Source organism: Dreissena polymorpha, chromosome 5, assembly GCF_020536995.1.
Source record: "Dreissena polymorpha isolate Duluth1 chromosome 5, UMN_Dpol_1.0, whole genome shotgun sequence".
Classification (NCBI taxonomy): Eukaryota; Metazoa; Mollusca; class Bivalvia; order Myida; family Dreissenidae; genus Dreissena; species Dreissena polymorpha.
The window spans coordinates 57057246-57072149 of NC_068359.1; the positions used below are offsets into that span (position 1 = coordinate 57057246).

Here is a 14904-nt window from a genome sequence, read left to right on the forward strand (position 1 = left end):
GTATTGCTTTAGCAATACCTCCAAACTGTTACTAAGATGGGGCATCCACCTTGTGCCTTGAAGGTTAACAGGCTTTATCATTTTTTCCTCCATTGCTTCTGCTAGCAACTGATACTCCCTCAGGGCTTTGGGACTATAATGAAAGTGCTTATGCAAGGAGAACTGATTTCAAATCTAGAAATACTTTGGCATTCTTTGCCTTCATTGCATCCAGTGCACCTAGTTCCAGACGGTGACTTACACAGTGCATATCTACAAGGGGGGGAATTTGATCTTTCAAGAGTTTTGTCACACTGTTCCGTTTTCCCAGGTTTACATTGGCACCGTCTGACCCCGTTGCAATCAGTTTCTCCTTCCAGTTCCAGCCTTCTTCATCAACACTTTTCATACCAGACTCAATTCTAGCCAGCACACCTTCTGCATGAGCATGTTCAATGTTTACAATGCTGACAAAAACATTTCTTGGGGCTCCTTCATCGACAACACGGGCATATGCTATCTCATTTTCGCATACTGCTACATCTGTAGCGCCATCAAACATAATAGACAGAACTCTGGCATTTTTCAGTAATGCAATCGAGTTGGATTGTATGTCTCTAAAAATTAACTCCATGAATCGCCTGCATGCTTGGATAGTCAGATAGCTGCTTGGTAGGTCAACTCCATTTTGTGATTGTAATTTCAGCAGATCTGGATACAGAGAAAATGGGAGTTCTCCTTTAGCGACAAAGTATGCTGTTTTGAAAAGGACAATCAATTTCTTTCTTTGGTCTTCGTTTAATTTTCTTACAACTATGTCTAATGGCCAATTACCGCTGGCTGTAACCCATCATTTGAAGCTGATGAAGAAACAGCGACTTCTCCCGTAAATGAACAATGGACAGTCACATTTTTGTCTTACAGGAGTTTAATGTCATATTTTTTTGTATAGGTCATGTGGACGACAGATTCTGCATGTTGTTTTATTGCATCAATTCTGTAATTGTTTGTACCTGTGACAAATCTGCCATCCTTTTCAAAATGCCTGCATGGTGTACAAAACATATGGTCTTCTTCTTCGTCGTATTCAAGCCATTTGTACTCTTCACACCATTTCGGCAGAAATTTCCTCGTTCTTTTTTCCTCGTACTTTTTCTTACTTTCCTCCTTCCTTTTTTTCTTTTCCGTGGAACCTCCATCTCCACCCGTAAATCCAAACTTAAACAACGACATGAACCGTCAATGTTAAAACATAGATTACCACGGTTGCCGTCTGTCAACAAATGGTAAGTGAATCTAAGTGGTCGCAAAATAACGTGTTACGGTAGTCGTAACAATTGTACAGTGGATCAACCATTAACATTCATTTTGCTAATTGAATTGCGTAACAAAAGATTGCCAAAACACTTAACTAATCGATTAAACAAATAAAAGTTATTTAAAATGGATAAAGTACTAATAATTTTATTGTAACTTTGTTTTAATGTCGAGTTTTATACCTTCATCGATCCCGGACGATCCTGGGCAAACCCGGCTTTTAGTTTAAAATGTATTTTTATCAAGAAAACACGTCACTTCGAGTAACCAATTAAAAACCGTATCTAGCGGAATTCCGTTTTAAAATAGGTACTGACGTGTTTTACCAGGACAACAGCCGGGGATTTTCTGAATTGTCGGCCGCGTTTTGATTGCAATCAGGGGGTTCCAAATCTATTTCGAGATACGATCTGTTTGTTGTCTCCGACTTCACTATGGGATTTAAATTGTCATCTGATCATACTGAATTAAGATTTCTGCATCATTAAAAAGCTTATTTGAAACGCAGTTTATTAGAACACATAAACCAGCCCAGAATACACACGACCGGTCGGGCATGTTCCTGAAACATTGGCTAGCCCGAACCTAGGTACAGGCAGTGAATGTCGTTCGGACGTGCCTTAGTGTTAAGCCCTGCCTTGACATATTGCCTTCATATTAAGCAAACTTCTTTACCAACATGACCCCAATCTATAAACTAGAAATGGCGCGGCAGAGTCCGACGTGTATCCCCACGCCGCATGTTTGACACAGGGGCGCCCCAGGGTTGGTTATGCATTGCATAGTCGAGATTGACCATATTGTCATAAGAGATGTTCAGTATAAATTTGAAGTAATTCAATGTAGAAATGAAGAAGTTAATGTAAAATAACCTAAAATATGAGTGAAAATCTATACCTTAATTTCTCCTTCTCATCTTGCTCTCCTTACAAATCTAATAATGGATCAACTTCACTGTAGTCAATTATGTACATGTCATCCTAATTGGAATGATTTATGAGATGGCTGAACATGCTCTCTTATAGCCAATCTTCTTGCTCCTGTTTTGGAAAAGTTATTTTTTGAGGTTTAATGGTTGACTAAATAGTAGCGTCTCAGAAATTTTCTATCGCAATCTTGTACACAACAATTTCCATCTTGCTTTAAATTGTTTCTCATATTTTTCCCACTTGAACATTTTTGACAGATTTGCAGTAAGAAGTCTAAAATTTAAATTGCACAAATTGAAAGTTTCAGCCCTCTATAGATTCTTGAGGCTCTGTTCCATGAGTTTCTCATGCTTTTTATGCCTGACTGCATTCAATCTCTTCTCTCATATATACAGGTGTCCCTTTGGGCCAATTTTTAGCTCCACTGGCCAAAGGCCAGCGGGGCTTATGTCATTGTCCTGTGTCCGTCGTGTGTGCGTGCGTCCGTGCGTGTGTGCGTCCGTGCGTGCGTTAACTTTTTCTTTAAACATCTTCTTCTCCTAAAGTACTGGTCCAAATCTGATGAAATATCTTAGGAATGTTCCTGTGGTGAACCTCTTTCAAATTTGTTCAAATTATGCCCCTGGGGTCAAATTTGACCCTGCTCCGGGGGGTCAAAAAATTGAAAATTTGCTTATATAAGGCCTATTTTGTTCAAACTATATAAATCTTCTTGTCCATAACCATTAGGCCTAGGGCTACCAAATTTGGTATGTATTGACATCTTATAGTCCTCTACCAAGTTTGTTCAAATTATGCCCCTGGGGTCAAATTTGACCCTGCCCCGGGGGGTCAAAAATTTGAAAATTTGCTTATATAAGGCCTATTTTGTGCAAACTTTAAAAATCTTCTTGTCCATAACCATTGGGCCTAGGGCTACCAAATTTGTTACGTAGTGACATCTTATAGTCCTCTACCAAGTTTGTTCAAATTATGCCCCTGGGGTTAAATTTGACCCTGCCCCGTGGGGTCAAAACATTGAAAATTTGCTTATATAAGGCCTATTTGTGCAAACTTTAAAAATCTTCTTGTCCATAACCGTATGGCATAGGGCTACCAAATTTGGTATGTAGTGACATCTTATTGTCCTCTACCAAGTTTGTTCAAATTATGCCCCTGGGGTCAAATTTGACACTGCCCTGGGGGGTTAAAAAATTGAAAATTTGCTTATATAAGGCCTTTTTTTTTGCAAACTTTAAGAATCTTCTTGTCCATAACCATTGGGCCTAGGGCTACCAAATTTGCCATGTAGTGACATCTTATAGTCCTCTACCAAGTTTGTTCAAATTATGCCCCTGGGGTCAAATTTGACCCTGCCCCGGGGGGTTAAAAAATTGAAAATTTGCTTATATAAGGCCTATTTTGTGCAAACTTTAAAAATCTTCTTGTCCATAACCATTGGGCCTAGGGCTTCCAAATTTGCTATGTAGTGACATCTTATAGTCCTCTACCAAGTTTGTTCAAATTATGCTCCTGGGGTCAAATTTGACCCTGCCCCCGGGGGGGTCAAAAAATTTAACATTTGCTTATATAAGGCCTATTTTGTGAAAACTTTAAAAATCTTCTTGTCCATAACCATTGGGCCAAGGGCTACCAAATTTGGTATGTAGTGACATCTTATAGTCCTCTACCAAGTTTGTTCAAATAATGCCCCTGGAGTCAAATTTGACCCTGCCCCGGGGGGTCAAAAAATTGAAAATTTGCTTATATAATATAAAGAAGTGAAACTCCAGCTGCTGGAGCAGTATTGAATTTTCATTAAAAACAATTGGGTTTTTTGTAATCAATCTGTCCATAGGTTATTTATTTGGCGAAACCACCAATCTTATAATCACATTAATACACATTGCCAAGTCAACATACATAAAAGAGTAAGAGGCAGCTTGTCAGATCATGGTCTGTAAAAATTCAGTATAACCTGCAGAACTCTCAATTGAAGAACATACACGTTTACTTTATAAGTACAGAGAATGTATAAGAATCTAAGTATAAGAAAGGTCTTAAACAAGGTTTCTTAAAAAATAATAAAAACACAATACCGCCACCAGCCTCTGAAGGCTGAAAATATAACAACATCGAAAATATGTACGGGGATACACGCTACTGCATCCAGGCCTATTTTGTGAAAACTTTAAAAATCTTCTCGTTCATAACCATTGGGCCTAGGGCTACCAAATTTGGTATGTAGTGACATCTAATAGTCCTCTACCAAGTTTGTTCAAATTATTCCCCTGGGATCAAATTTGACCCTGTCCTGGGGGGGTCAAGAAATCGAAAATTTGCTTATATAAGGCCTATTTTGTGCAAACTTTAAAAATCTTCTTGTCCATAACCGTATGGCACAGGGCTACCAAATTTGGTATGTAATGACATCATATAGTCCTCTACCAAGTTTGTTAAAATCAAGCCCCTTGGATCAAATTTGACCGTTCCCCAGGGGTCACAAAATTGAACATATGCTTATATTGGGCCCATTTTGTGCAAACTATAAAAATCTTCTTGTCCATAACCATTGGGCCTATTTCTACCAAATTCGATAGGTAGTGACATCTAATAGTTCTCTACTTAGTTTGTTCAAATTATGCCCCTAGGAACAAATTTGACCTTGCCCCAGGGGTCACAAAAATGAACATATGCTTAAATAAGGCCTGTTTTGTGCAAACTTTAAAAATCTTCTTGTTTTTAATTATAGAGCCTAGGGCTACTAAATTTGGTATGTAGTGATATCTAATAGTCCTCTCCCAAATTTGTTCAAATTATTCCCCTGGGCTAAAATATGATCCGGCTCCGGGGGTCACAAAACTGAACATATGACGTTTACCAGTGGAGATTACTGCGGCCGTTTGGCTGTGACCAACAACAACATCAACATCTTGTAAACATGAGATAAAACCCTGTCATTTAGTGCCATTTTAGGTCAGATGGTGACTGCTTACAAAGGCATTGAAGTAAGAACATGTTTTATGAATGTTTTTCTTATAAACTGAAAAAAGTCGGGTTTTATTTAAATATGTCGAAAGTGACCATATAACCGGATGAAAATATTTTGGATGACATGTTAATTTCATGTCTTTTTTGTGATGTTAAAACAAGTTGAAAATATATTATTGATTTTAAAAACACAACTTCCATGAACATAATTATTTCAAGGAAAATCAATATATGATACTGCACGGTAAACTCAAACTTTGTATCCAAGAGAAGGTGTTAACATTAATGAAGTGCAATGTTCTTAACTATCGTATATGCTGCTTTTTAATAACTAATGATTCATTGTTCCATTTGTGAATCGTGACTGATCATGAATAATTATTGTTGAAATGTTTGTCAATTGCTCAACAATCCATATATATTTCTCACCATTTTATAATTTTCTTAATATAAGTTATGAATTGATCTTAGAAGTCAAATGTATTACTTAATTAAATACATTTATAAATATAAAGAAATAATCTTTAGATTATCATAATATTCTCAGGCCTGTTGGTCTTAGGGATGTGTGGGTTGATGAGCAATTTCTCCTTTTATCACAATTATTTCTACCCTACCTGATCATTTCCTTCATATTCCATTTTAATTCAATTGACATCTGCAACCTCTTTCAAATTGGGAAAGTCCAAAATGTGTTGTTTGGTAAAGGGTTAAGGCATTTTGATTCCTATGGGTCTTGTGAATCTGTTTCAAATCAAATGCGTAGATTTGATCTTCAGCATCTAAAAATATGTGAAATATAAAGAACGACAATATCTTTTGGAGAGACAAATGTACCTACATGTACGTTATAAGCAAAGGACCTGTGCAACAATTCCCGGGCTTTTTTGTCTGTTTAGTTAACACGGTAGTAACTTTTTCCATATATAAAAATGCTCACCCTTCCAACTTTAAGCGCCCAGTGGTATGAGGGATAGAAAGAGAAAGTCACATGCTTGAGTACATTTCAACCCATGCGCATTACACGTTTTTTTGCAAAGAAAAAACAGTGGAGCGATACAGGGCCATCATGGCCCTCTTGTTTATAATCCCTTGTATAAACATTAGATGGATGAGCTAAACCATTTCACAGATGAGTTAACATAAACAATTGAACACTTAATACATCTCTGCGCCACCTCTGTGTACTCTATGCACCACTTTGAATTATTTAATTTTTATGCCCCCCTTCGAAGAAGAGGGGGTATATTGCTTTTCTCATGTCGGTCGGTCTGTCGGTCCGTCCACCAGGTGGTTGTCAGATGATAACTCAAGAATGCTTGGGCCTAGGATCATGAAACTTCATAGGTACATTGATCATGACTCGCAGATGACCCCTATTGATTTTGAGGTCACAAGGTCAAAGGTCAAGGTCAAAGGTCAAGGTCACGGTGACCCGAAACAGTAAAATGGTTTTGGGATGATAACTCAAGAACGCATACGCCTAGGATCATGAAACTTCATAGGTACAGTACAGCCAAAGCAGAACAAACGTATTTCGCGATCCGCGGCGGCAAGGCGAAACGAGTCGATGCCGCGTCAGTCGTTGAAGCCGTGTCAGTATGCGGCGGCAAGTCGCATTTCGCCGCGAAACTTCGCATCTGTCCGCCGAGGCATGCCGCGATCCACGGCATGATGCCGAGTCGATGCACATCATGAAATAAAAAATCTTTTTAAAATTATTAGTTACATGTAGTTAACAAATTTTGAAAGAACAATTATAATAATAATTAAAATCATAATAAATTTATAGTGCGCGGATTGTATTATCATATACATGTAAGCATAGTTAATGTGTCTGGCCAATTAAGTTTGTTTCCCGCCCATAGTGTATGTATTTCACACATAAACAAGGTCACGTAATTATGTTTTCGCACATACAAGTGGTCAATGCTCCAGCATATGGTGGATTTATAAAGTAATTGCATGTTGATTCTGCTATTATATTTTAGCTGAGAAAATTAGCAGTTTGAAGCCACATCAATAATCAAGACGGTGACGACGTATTTGTTGTTTTGTTAATTATCAGCTCATTATAACTATTGTTTGAATATGCGTATATAAACACGTTTTATTTTGTTCATATTATACAGTTAATATCGCTACTAATTACCCGATAATCCCGTATATTCCAGTTTTAAAGCAAATGCTGGTAAATATTTTCGATACACAAACATTCTCGATATTTCCTTAAGTATCAAATACATTTTGGCATTTGTTACTATCTATAGAGATGATGAAATAACGTCTAATCGGGGCGTTTTTTTCCCCACTGAACACGCGATTTACGCCTGACGTGATGTTCATGTATTTATACAACACAAAATACACCCAAACTTTCCAAACGACGTTCTACATGTCTGCATAATTTTCGCGCGCTTTTTATGAAACAAAGAATATTTTAGCACTGTTTATTTGACGCTAGAATTTGCCAAAGGACGCGTTAGCATTTAAATTCGGAAGTGTGTTTCGGATTACAAATTTAATAATGATAATCGAACGAAACATAAACAGTTGCGCGTAATTAATTCTACGCTACACATACATGTATGTACATGTAGGTTGATATCTTTTTACTCGATCCGCCGCGTATGTATGCGGCGGATTTACTCCGCGAAAGTACGCGAGGTGAATACAGACTCGGCGTCGTTGCGCGGATCGATGCCGAGTGCCACGGCGATACGCCGCGTGAACACACGATTCGGCCGCCGCGGACTAATAATCTGGCCGTGGCATAGCCGCGGATTTTGTTTGTGCTGCTTTGGCTGTACTGTAGATTGATCATGACTCGCAGATGACCCCTATTGATTTTGAGGTCACAAGGTCAAAGGTCAAGGTCACGGTGACTCGAAATAGTAAAATGGTTTCCGGATGATAACTCAAGAACGCATACGCCTAGGATCATGAAACTTCATCGTTAGATAGATCATGACTCGCAGATGACCCCTATTGATTTTGAGGTCACTAGGTCAAAGGTCAAGGTCACGGTGACCCGAAATAGTAAAATGGTTTTCGGATGATAACTCAAGAACGCATACGCCTAGGATCATGAAACTTCATATATACATTGATCATGACCCCTATTGATTTTCAGGTCACTAGGTAAAAGGTCAAGGTCACAGTGACAAAAAACGTATTCACACAATGGCTGCCGCTACAACGGACAGCCCATATGGGGGCATGCATGTTTTACAAACAGCCCTTGCTTTATATCATTTGGCAGGTTATTTACTTACCTCCCTTTAAAGGTTATTACTTCCCTTGGATTTGTTTTTTTGACCTTTGACCTTGAAGGATGACCTTGACCTCAACCTTTAACCACTCAAAATGTGCAGCTCTATGAGATACACATGCATGCCAAATATCAAGTTGCTATCATCAATATTGCAAAAGTTACGGCCAATGCACCATACCGGGGGCATAAAAATAAGTGAAAATCTCTGACCCGGCCCCACCCAAACCCCCATAACTTTTGACCCAGGGGTCAGATCAAAATTCCGAATAGTGCAGGGTCGCACATATGCTCATAGCTACCATGTGTGTAAGATTCAAGGTTCTAGTGCTTATAGAGTAGGAGGAGATAGTGGCCAGGACTGACAGACAGACGGACGGCGGAGATAACCACAATATCCCCACGCTTTTCAAAAAGCGTGGGGATAACAAGAGCAGACAACTGTATCAAGCATTTTGTAAGAATAATGGCCCTTTTTTGTCTTAGTAACTGAATATTTTGTTAAATTTTGTGTTTAGATCCACTTGACTTCTAAAGTATCAAAGCTATTGCTTTAAAACTTCAAATATTTTCTCACTATCATAAGAGGTACTGTACCTGGCAAGTTCAATTCGACCTTGACCTTCGAATGACCATGACACTCAAGGTCAAAATAATAAATTTTAGTTAAGTTGCCACAACTTCTTTATTTATTATCAGATTTTATTAATACTTTGACAAAACAACACTTACCTGAATACCACAATGGATTCCACCGCACAATACCCCACGCCCCAACACAGAATCCCAGCCCCCCCTCCCAACCCCCAAAAAAATAAACAAATATTGTTTTTTTCCTTTTTTTATTTTTGAAAGATCGTCTAATAAATGACCACACCCCACATTATACCCCCCTCTCAACCGCCCCCTACCCAACCCAAAAAGATTTTTTTTCTTTGAAACCTTGTTTAAAATAAAACAAACAAATATTTATTTAGGCCAGAGTTTTTTGATAAAATGATTTTCGGATTTTTTTTCAAATATGCACTCACTTAAAAGATGTTATGGTATGAAGTTCTTTTTAGTCAGCAACCGCAGTGATTTGTTTCAAACATGTTGATTTGCTAAATGATTATAATCAGACTGTAGGTCTTAATTTGCAGGTCTTGATTTGCAGTTTTTAAATCAGTTTGAATTTTAAAAATATCTTAATTGGTTCAAATGTTACGCAGTTTTTTCACTTGTCCAAAATTAACTTTTTGGTGATTTTTTTTTGCTGAGCATTTTAACCATAGTACCTGTGCGTTTTTCGTGCGTGGAACAAAATAACTTTTTTTGCTTTTATTTGAATTTATTTTTTTGTTTTAATTATCTCATTTGGTTGAAACTTGCCATCTCAATGTATTTTTTTCAGAAGGAATCCATTTTTGGCATTAAAAATACCTTATCTCAACAAACAACAAATAAGCTATTGAGGTTTAAAAGAAACATTTAATAGTGTACGGTATTGTCCAGTAAAAATCAATACCGCAGACAAATACAAACAACATAATAAAACCCTTTTGCTCTTAAATGTATTAAACAACAGTAATGTTACTTGCAATACATGTGTTGTTTAAAAGAACAATTTCTTCCAGAGATTGAACAATGTGTCATAATGTTCATAATTTGGAAAAAACACAATGGAGTCCTGAGGTAATGCACTCTGGCAGGTCGAAAACATCAAGAATGAACTTTCTCTCTACAGTCTGTGTATCCTCTCTGATAGGCCATACAAACACTGTCAATGTTCATTCTGGGCCAGATTGCTGGTGGGGCAATGGCCCATCAGCCATAAATTTAGTGGGCCATTTAAAGATTGTGTAGGATGCAGGATTTATGATCACTACCACCTGCATGTCTATTTAGAGAACTTGTCCGAAAATCCGAAAAACCGTTAACAAATGTGTTACTTTGAATATGCTTTTTACAAATGTCACAAAACATGAAATTATTTTTGTCATCGTTTGACAACCATGTAAATTTTCTCTACCCAACCTTTCTCGAATTTATGAACATCTATCTTTTCCGAAGGTTTCAACAATTGTTTGCTTGAACCAGCAGACGATGTAGGCCTACTCGCTTTGGCCGAAGCATCTGCTGTTTTGCCACCTTCCTGATAAGAAGTTCTTTCACGTTCCCTTGTTGTTTCTTTGTTTAAAAAATGTAGGAGAGTTCGTCCCTCGCTGCTCTCCTTTCTGCTTTGACATGTTTAAACACTTTTTTTTCTTAAAACGTTGGAAAATCGCAACTAAATATGCTGACAAACGTTTTCAACACTTTCTGATGACGTAGACACAGTTTGCAGACATTTGACATCTATCAACCAATAAAAGTGCCATTCTATACATAGATGTTGACGTCACTACGTTATTATCAGTAAGACCGGTGTGACACAATGATAAAAGTGCAGGATTCAACACAGTGCGCCCGCGGTAGCCAAGCAACGGTTATTTTCCACCTACTCAGCAGACCCGTGTTTAGAATTCGCAGTACGATTCCATCGCTTTGTTTTTGGAAAATTAAATCTCCCATCGATTTTATTTTTTAATGCGCCAATTTTATTATGTATTCGCATGACTGGCCCACTGATATTATTTAGATTGCGCCCATTAATATTTCGATGCGGGAATCCCGCAATGGCGTTGCCCAGAATGAACACTAAACACCCCTGCTTTTCTTTCTTGCAAAATTAGTTTATTTCCATCACTAACCCATTGTTCAAAGAGTCAAGTTTTTGCAATTTTCACAGCGGATGCCACAGTGCCTTTTTGGACCAGGGAATTTCATTTTAGATACAACTGCACATTTTTAGCCTGTAAAATAAAAATAAACGATTTCAAATAATTAATTTATTTTATTTGGACATTCATGGTTTGAAATCGTTTTAAAAACTGTTGATTTTGCGATTTTTAATCTTTTGGTACGAACTAGTCCGTAACAAAACCGAAGTTTCGTACCCATTGAAAATAACGAAAATACACGTACTATATGCACAAATTCTTCTCTACAACTGCATTAAACAACACATACAATTTTATTCTTTAAAATATGACCGTATTTGTGCGTCAAATATTGAAGATTTAAAGTTGATAGGCGTAAATGGGTTTCGCATTTCGGGCACCTGTTCACGGCTGTTGAATTTAAATCGTTCTTTTCGTATTGCTTTCAAAATAATATTTAGTCATTTTAATACTATCAATTTGATAAAATTGTAAAGAAATAATAAAATATTTACTTACAAATTGATTCTTTTCAGGATTTTATTTTTACGGTTTCATGATTATTGAGTTAGCAGCATTGTGTACACACCGGTCTTATTGACAATAACGTAGTGATCTTACCATCTATGTATAGAATGGAGTTAGCAGACTTTGCTGTTGAAAGCGTTGTAGCGTTCTTGAACAAACAATTATGGCGTAGCTTTTGGTAAATTCCAGCACAATTGAACTTTTTCTTAAACCCGGCACCCATTTCGTGTTTAAAAGCCACCTTTTGGCATCCCCAAAAAAATCGAGATTCAATTTTTTTTTTTTTTGTTTCGTCAAAAATTAGAGTCGGCGGGTCCGAAAATCATTTTATCAAAAAACTCTGGCCTTACTTTATTTTTAAAGGACCGTCCAAACTTCTCACCCAAGCTATTGCTATCAAATTTGAAATAAAATCTTATTTGTTTGTTTTATGTCTTTACAAATGACCAATAGAATGTGGAAAATATACCTGAACTATTACATTGACCTAATTGAATAATTTGAACAATTTCACCATGATGGCTTACGTTATACTGTAAAGCAATCGAATTGTCGAGCGCGCTGTCCTGTGACAGTTCTTGTTATTGGTGTCTTCAACGTAAATTATATTATATAATGTATAGTTTTTTACTCATTAACTGAAGACACTGATCACCTCTAGTTATTACAAAAGCTAGCAAATGTAAAAAAAAAACACCTTTTATTGTAAAAAAAGTCATTTAACATCTTCTCTTGCAGTCCCATTTGGCAGACAAAGTGGTCACCCTGTTTACCATAGCAACGCGCGAGACCACTCAAACATTTCGTCTGGATACGGCCTAGCGCACATGTCTCAGCCACTTTCACACATTACCCAGAATGCATTACCTTTTGAAGAAAGTGAGGTCTCAATTGATTCTCGGCATCTAGTATTGCCACGGCATACATCAAGTACCCGGGCCAATGCCGGTTCATTGTCACCATTACCGCGAAGCACAGAATTACAGATGCAGCGTCTTAAAGTTTGGGAACATGCAAGCGAGACTGTACCAAAAACTGTAGACTATGATGAAGATGACATGGGGTTAACTGTGGAGCCACAGGGTTTGCAAGAGTTATGTGATCCTGACCAGACTGAGAGAAAAGAGGCGGCTTATGATCGCCATGGCGAGGAACAAACCGAGTTGAAACGTGTGGCTGGATTGGATGAGGATTGAACATTGATCTTCAATGCTGAATTTATGTAGTACATATACTAAAGAATAAATATATAACAATGGATTTGCATCTGAATATATCTGAATTCCTTAAGGGAAAAAATCAGTTGTGTGATTCTTGATATATTTCTGAATAAAAGAAAAACAAATTCAACAAGTACTCTTGTCAAAAAAGATGTCTTTTGTGATGGATGTACCAATAACTTCTTTTGAGAAAAACTGAATAATAACAGAAAATTATACACTGCTGTCAAACTTGTAAAGCCAAAGGCTTACAAAAACCCTATGAGGTTTTTTCTTGACATCTGTAAATTATATTATTTTTCATTTATATTTAGAACTTTTTCTGTTTCATGTTTTTATTTAACATGAAGTGCTTCCTGTGGCGCTAATTTCTCAACTACTTTCTATTTAAGTGGTTACTTTGCACTAAAATAAAACATTGAATTTATATCTTTAATATTAATTTTAAAATACCATTTTTTAATTGTAAGAAATCATGTGTATTAAATAATTTATTTTAAATTTAGAAAAAAATGTGAACTCTTACCGGGGTATGTTGTTAATGACAATGTCTATTTGTATCATGTTAGCACTATGATTTATTTGTTTTGATTTGTATGAAATTAATTTTCTGACTATCAAATGTTATATATTGAGACATAGTATATATAAAGCTCCAGTATTTATAATGCAAAATCATATTTGAATATATTTTTACGTAGCACAATATGTCATCTGTTTGAGTATCACAAGTGTGATATCAGACACAGCTCTATAAGTATTTATAATACAATTGTTGTAAACAATGCTGAACTTGAAATGAGTTTAATATGCATATTAAAGTTGAAGTCATAGCTCACCAATATAAAGTGAGTAGTGGAAAACACCAGGAACCATAATTCTTGACAAGTTCTTTCACTTTTTTAGGTCCTTTTTATTTTGAGGTCACTAGGTCAAAGGTCAAGGTCACAGTGACTCAAAGTAGTAAAATGGTTTCCGGATGATAACTCAAGAACGCCTATGCTTAGGATTATGAAACTTCATAGGTACATTGATCATGACTCGCAGGTGACCCTATTGATTGTCAGGTCACTAGGTCAAAGGTCAAGGTCACAGTGACTCGAAATAGAAAAATGGTTTCCAGATGATAACTCAAGAATGCTTACACCTAGGATCATGAAACATCATAGGTACATTGATGATGACTGGCAGATGACCCCTATTGATTTTCAGGTCACTAGGTCAATGGTCAAGGTCACAGTGACTCGAAACAGTAAAATGGTTTCCTGATGATAACTCAAGAATGCTTAGGCCTTGGATCATGAAACTTCATAGGTACGTTGATCATGACTGGCAGATGACCCCTATTGATTTTCAGGTCACTAGGTCAAAGGTCAAGGTCACAGTGACTCTAAAAAGTAAAATGTTTTTGGATGAGAACTCTAGAATGCTTAGGCCTAGGATCATGAAACTTCATAGGTACATTGTTCATGACTGGCAGATGACCCCTATTGATTTTGCAGCTCAATAGGTCAAGGTCACACTGACTTGAAACAGTAAAATGGTTTCCGGTTGATAACTCAAGAATACTTAGGCCTATGATCATGAAACTTCATAGGAACATTTATCATGACTGGCAAATGACCCCTATTTATTTTCAGGTCACTAGGTCAAAGGTCAAGGTCACAGTGACAAAAAACGTATTTACACAATGGCTGCCACTACAACTGACAGCCCATATGGGGGCATGCATGTTTTACAAACAGCCCTTGTTTCAATATGTGGTAGAAATGTGGCATCAGTGATATTGCTAAGTTAACATGTTCACATGGTATGTTTTCTATTCCTACAGAACCATTCAATTCTTTGCAAAGAGTAGTTCTACCAATATCACTGTGTAGTGTGCTGATATAAGTTTTTGGTGAAATGTACAAAAAATTATCAGGGAGAGATTTGCAAAATTATGTGCT

The 14904-nt window shown here is 37.0% G+C and overlaps 1 protein-coding gene across 5 annotated transcripts in view; it reads left to right on the top strand.

The window, feature by feature from the left end:
- The window catches only part of LOC127830974 (uncharacterized), a 357196-nt gene extending 343335 nt beyond the window's left edge, over positions 1 to 13861 (top strand). For all 5 annotated transcript variants that reach the window (XM_052355926.1, XM_052355923.1, XM_052355925.1 and 2 more), the window contains one exon: positions 12474 to 13861. In XM_052355926.1, the coding sequence (XP_052211886.1) occupies positions 12474 to 12931 (458 nt within the window). In that variant the 3' untranslated portion in view covers positions 12932 to 13861. The remainder of the gene's footprint in view (positions 1 to 12473) is intronic.
- Positions 13862 to 14904: the final 1043 nt, after the last annotated feature.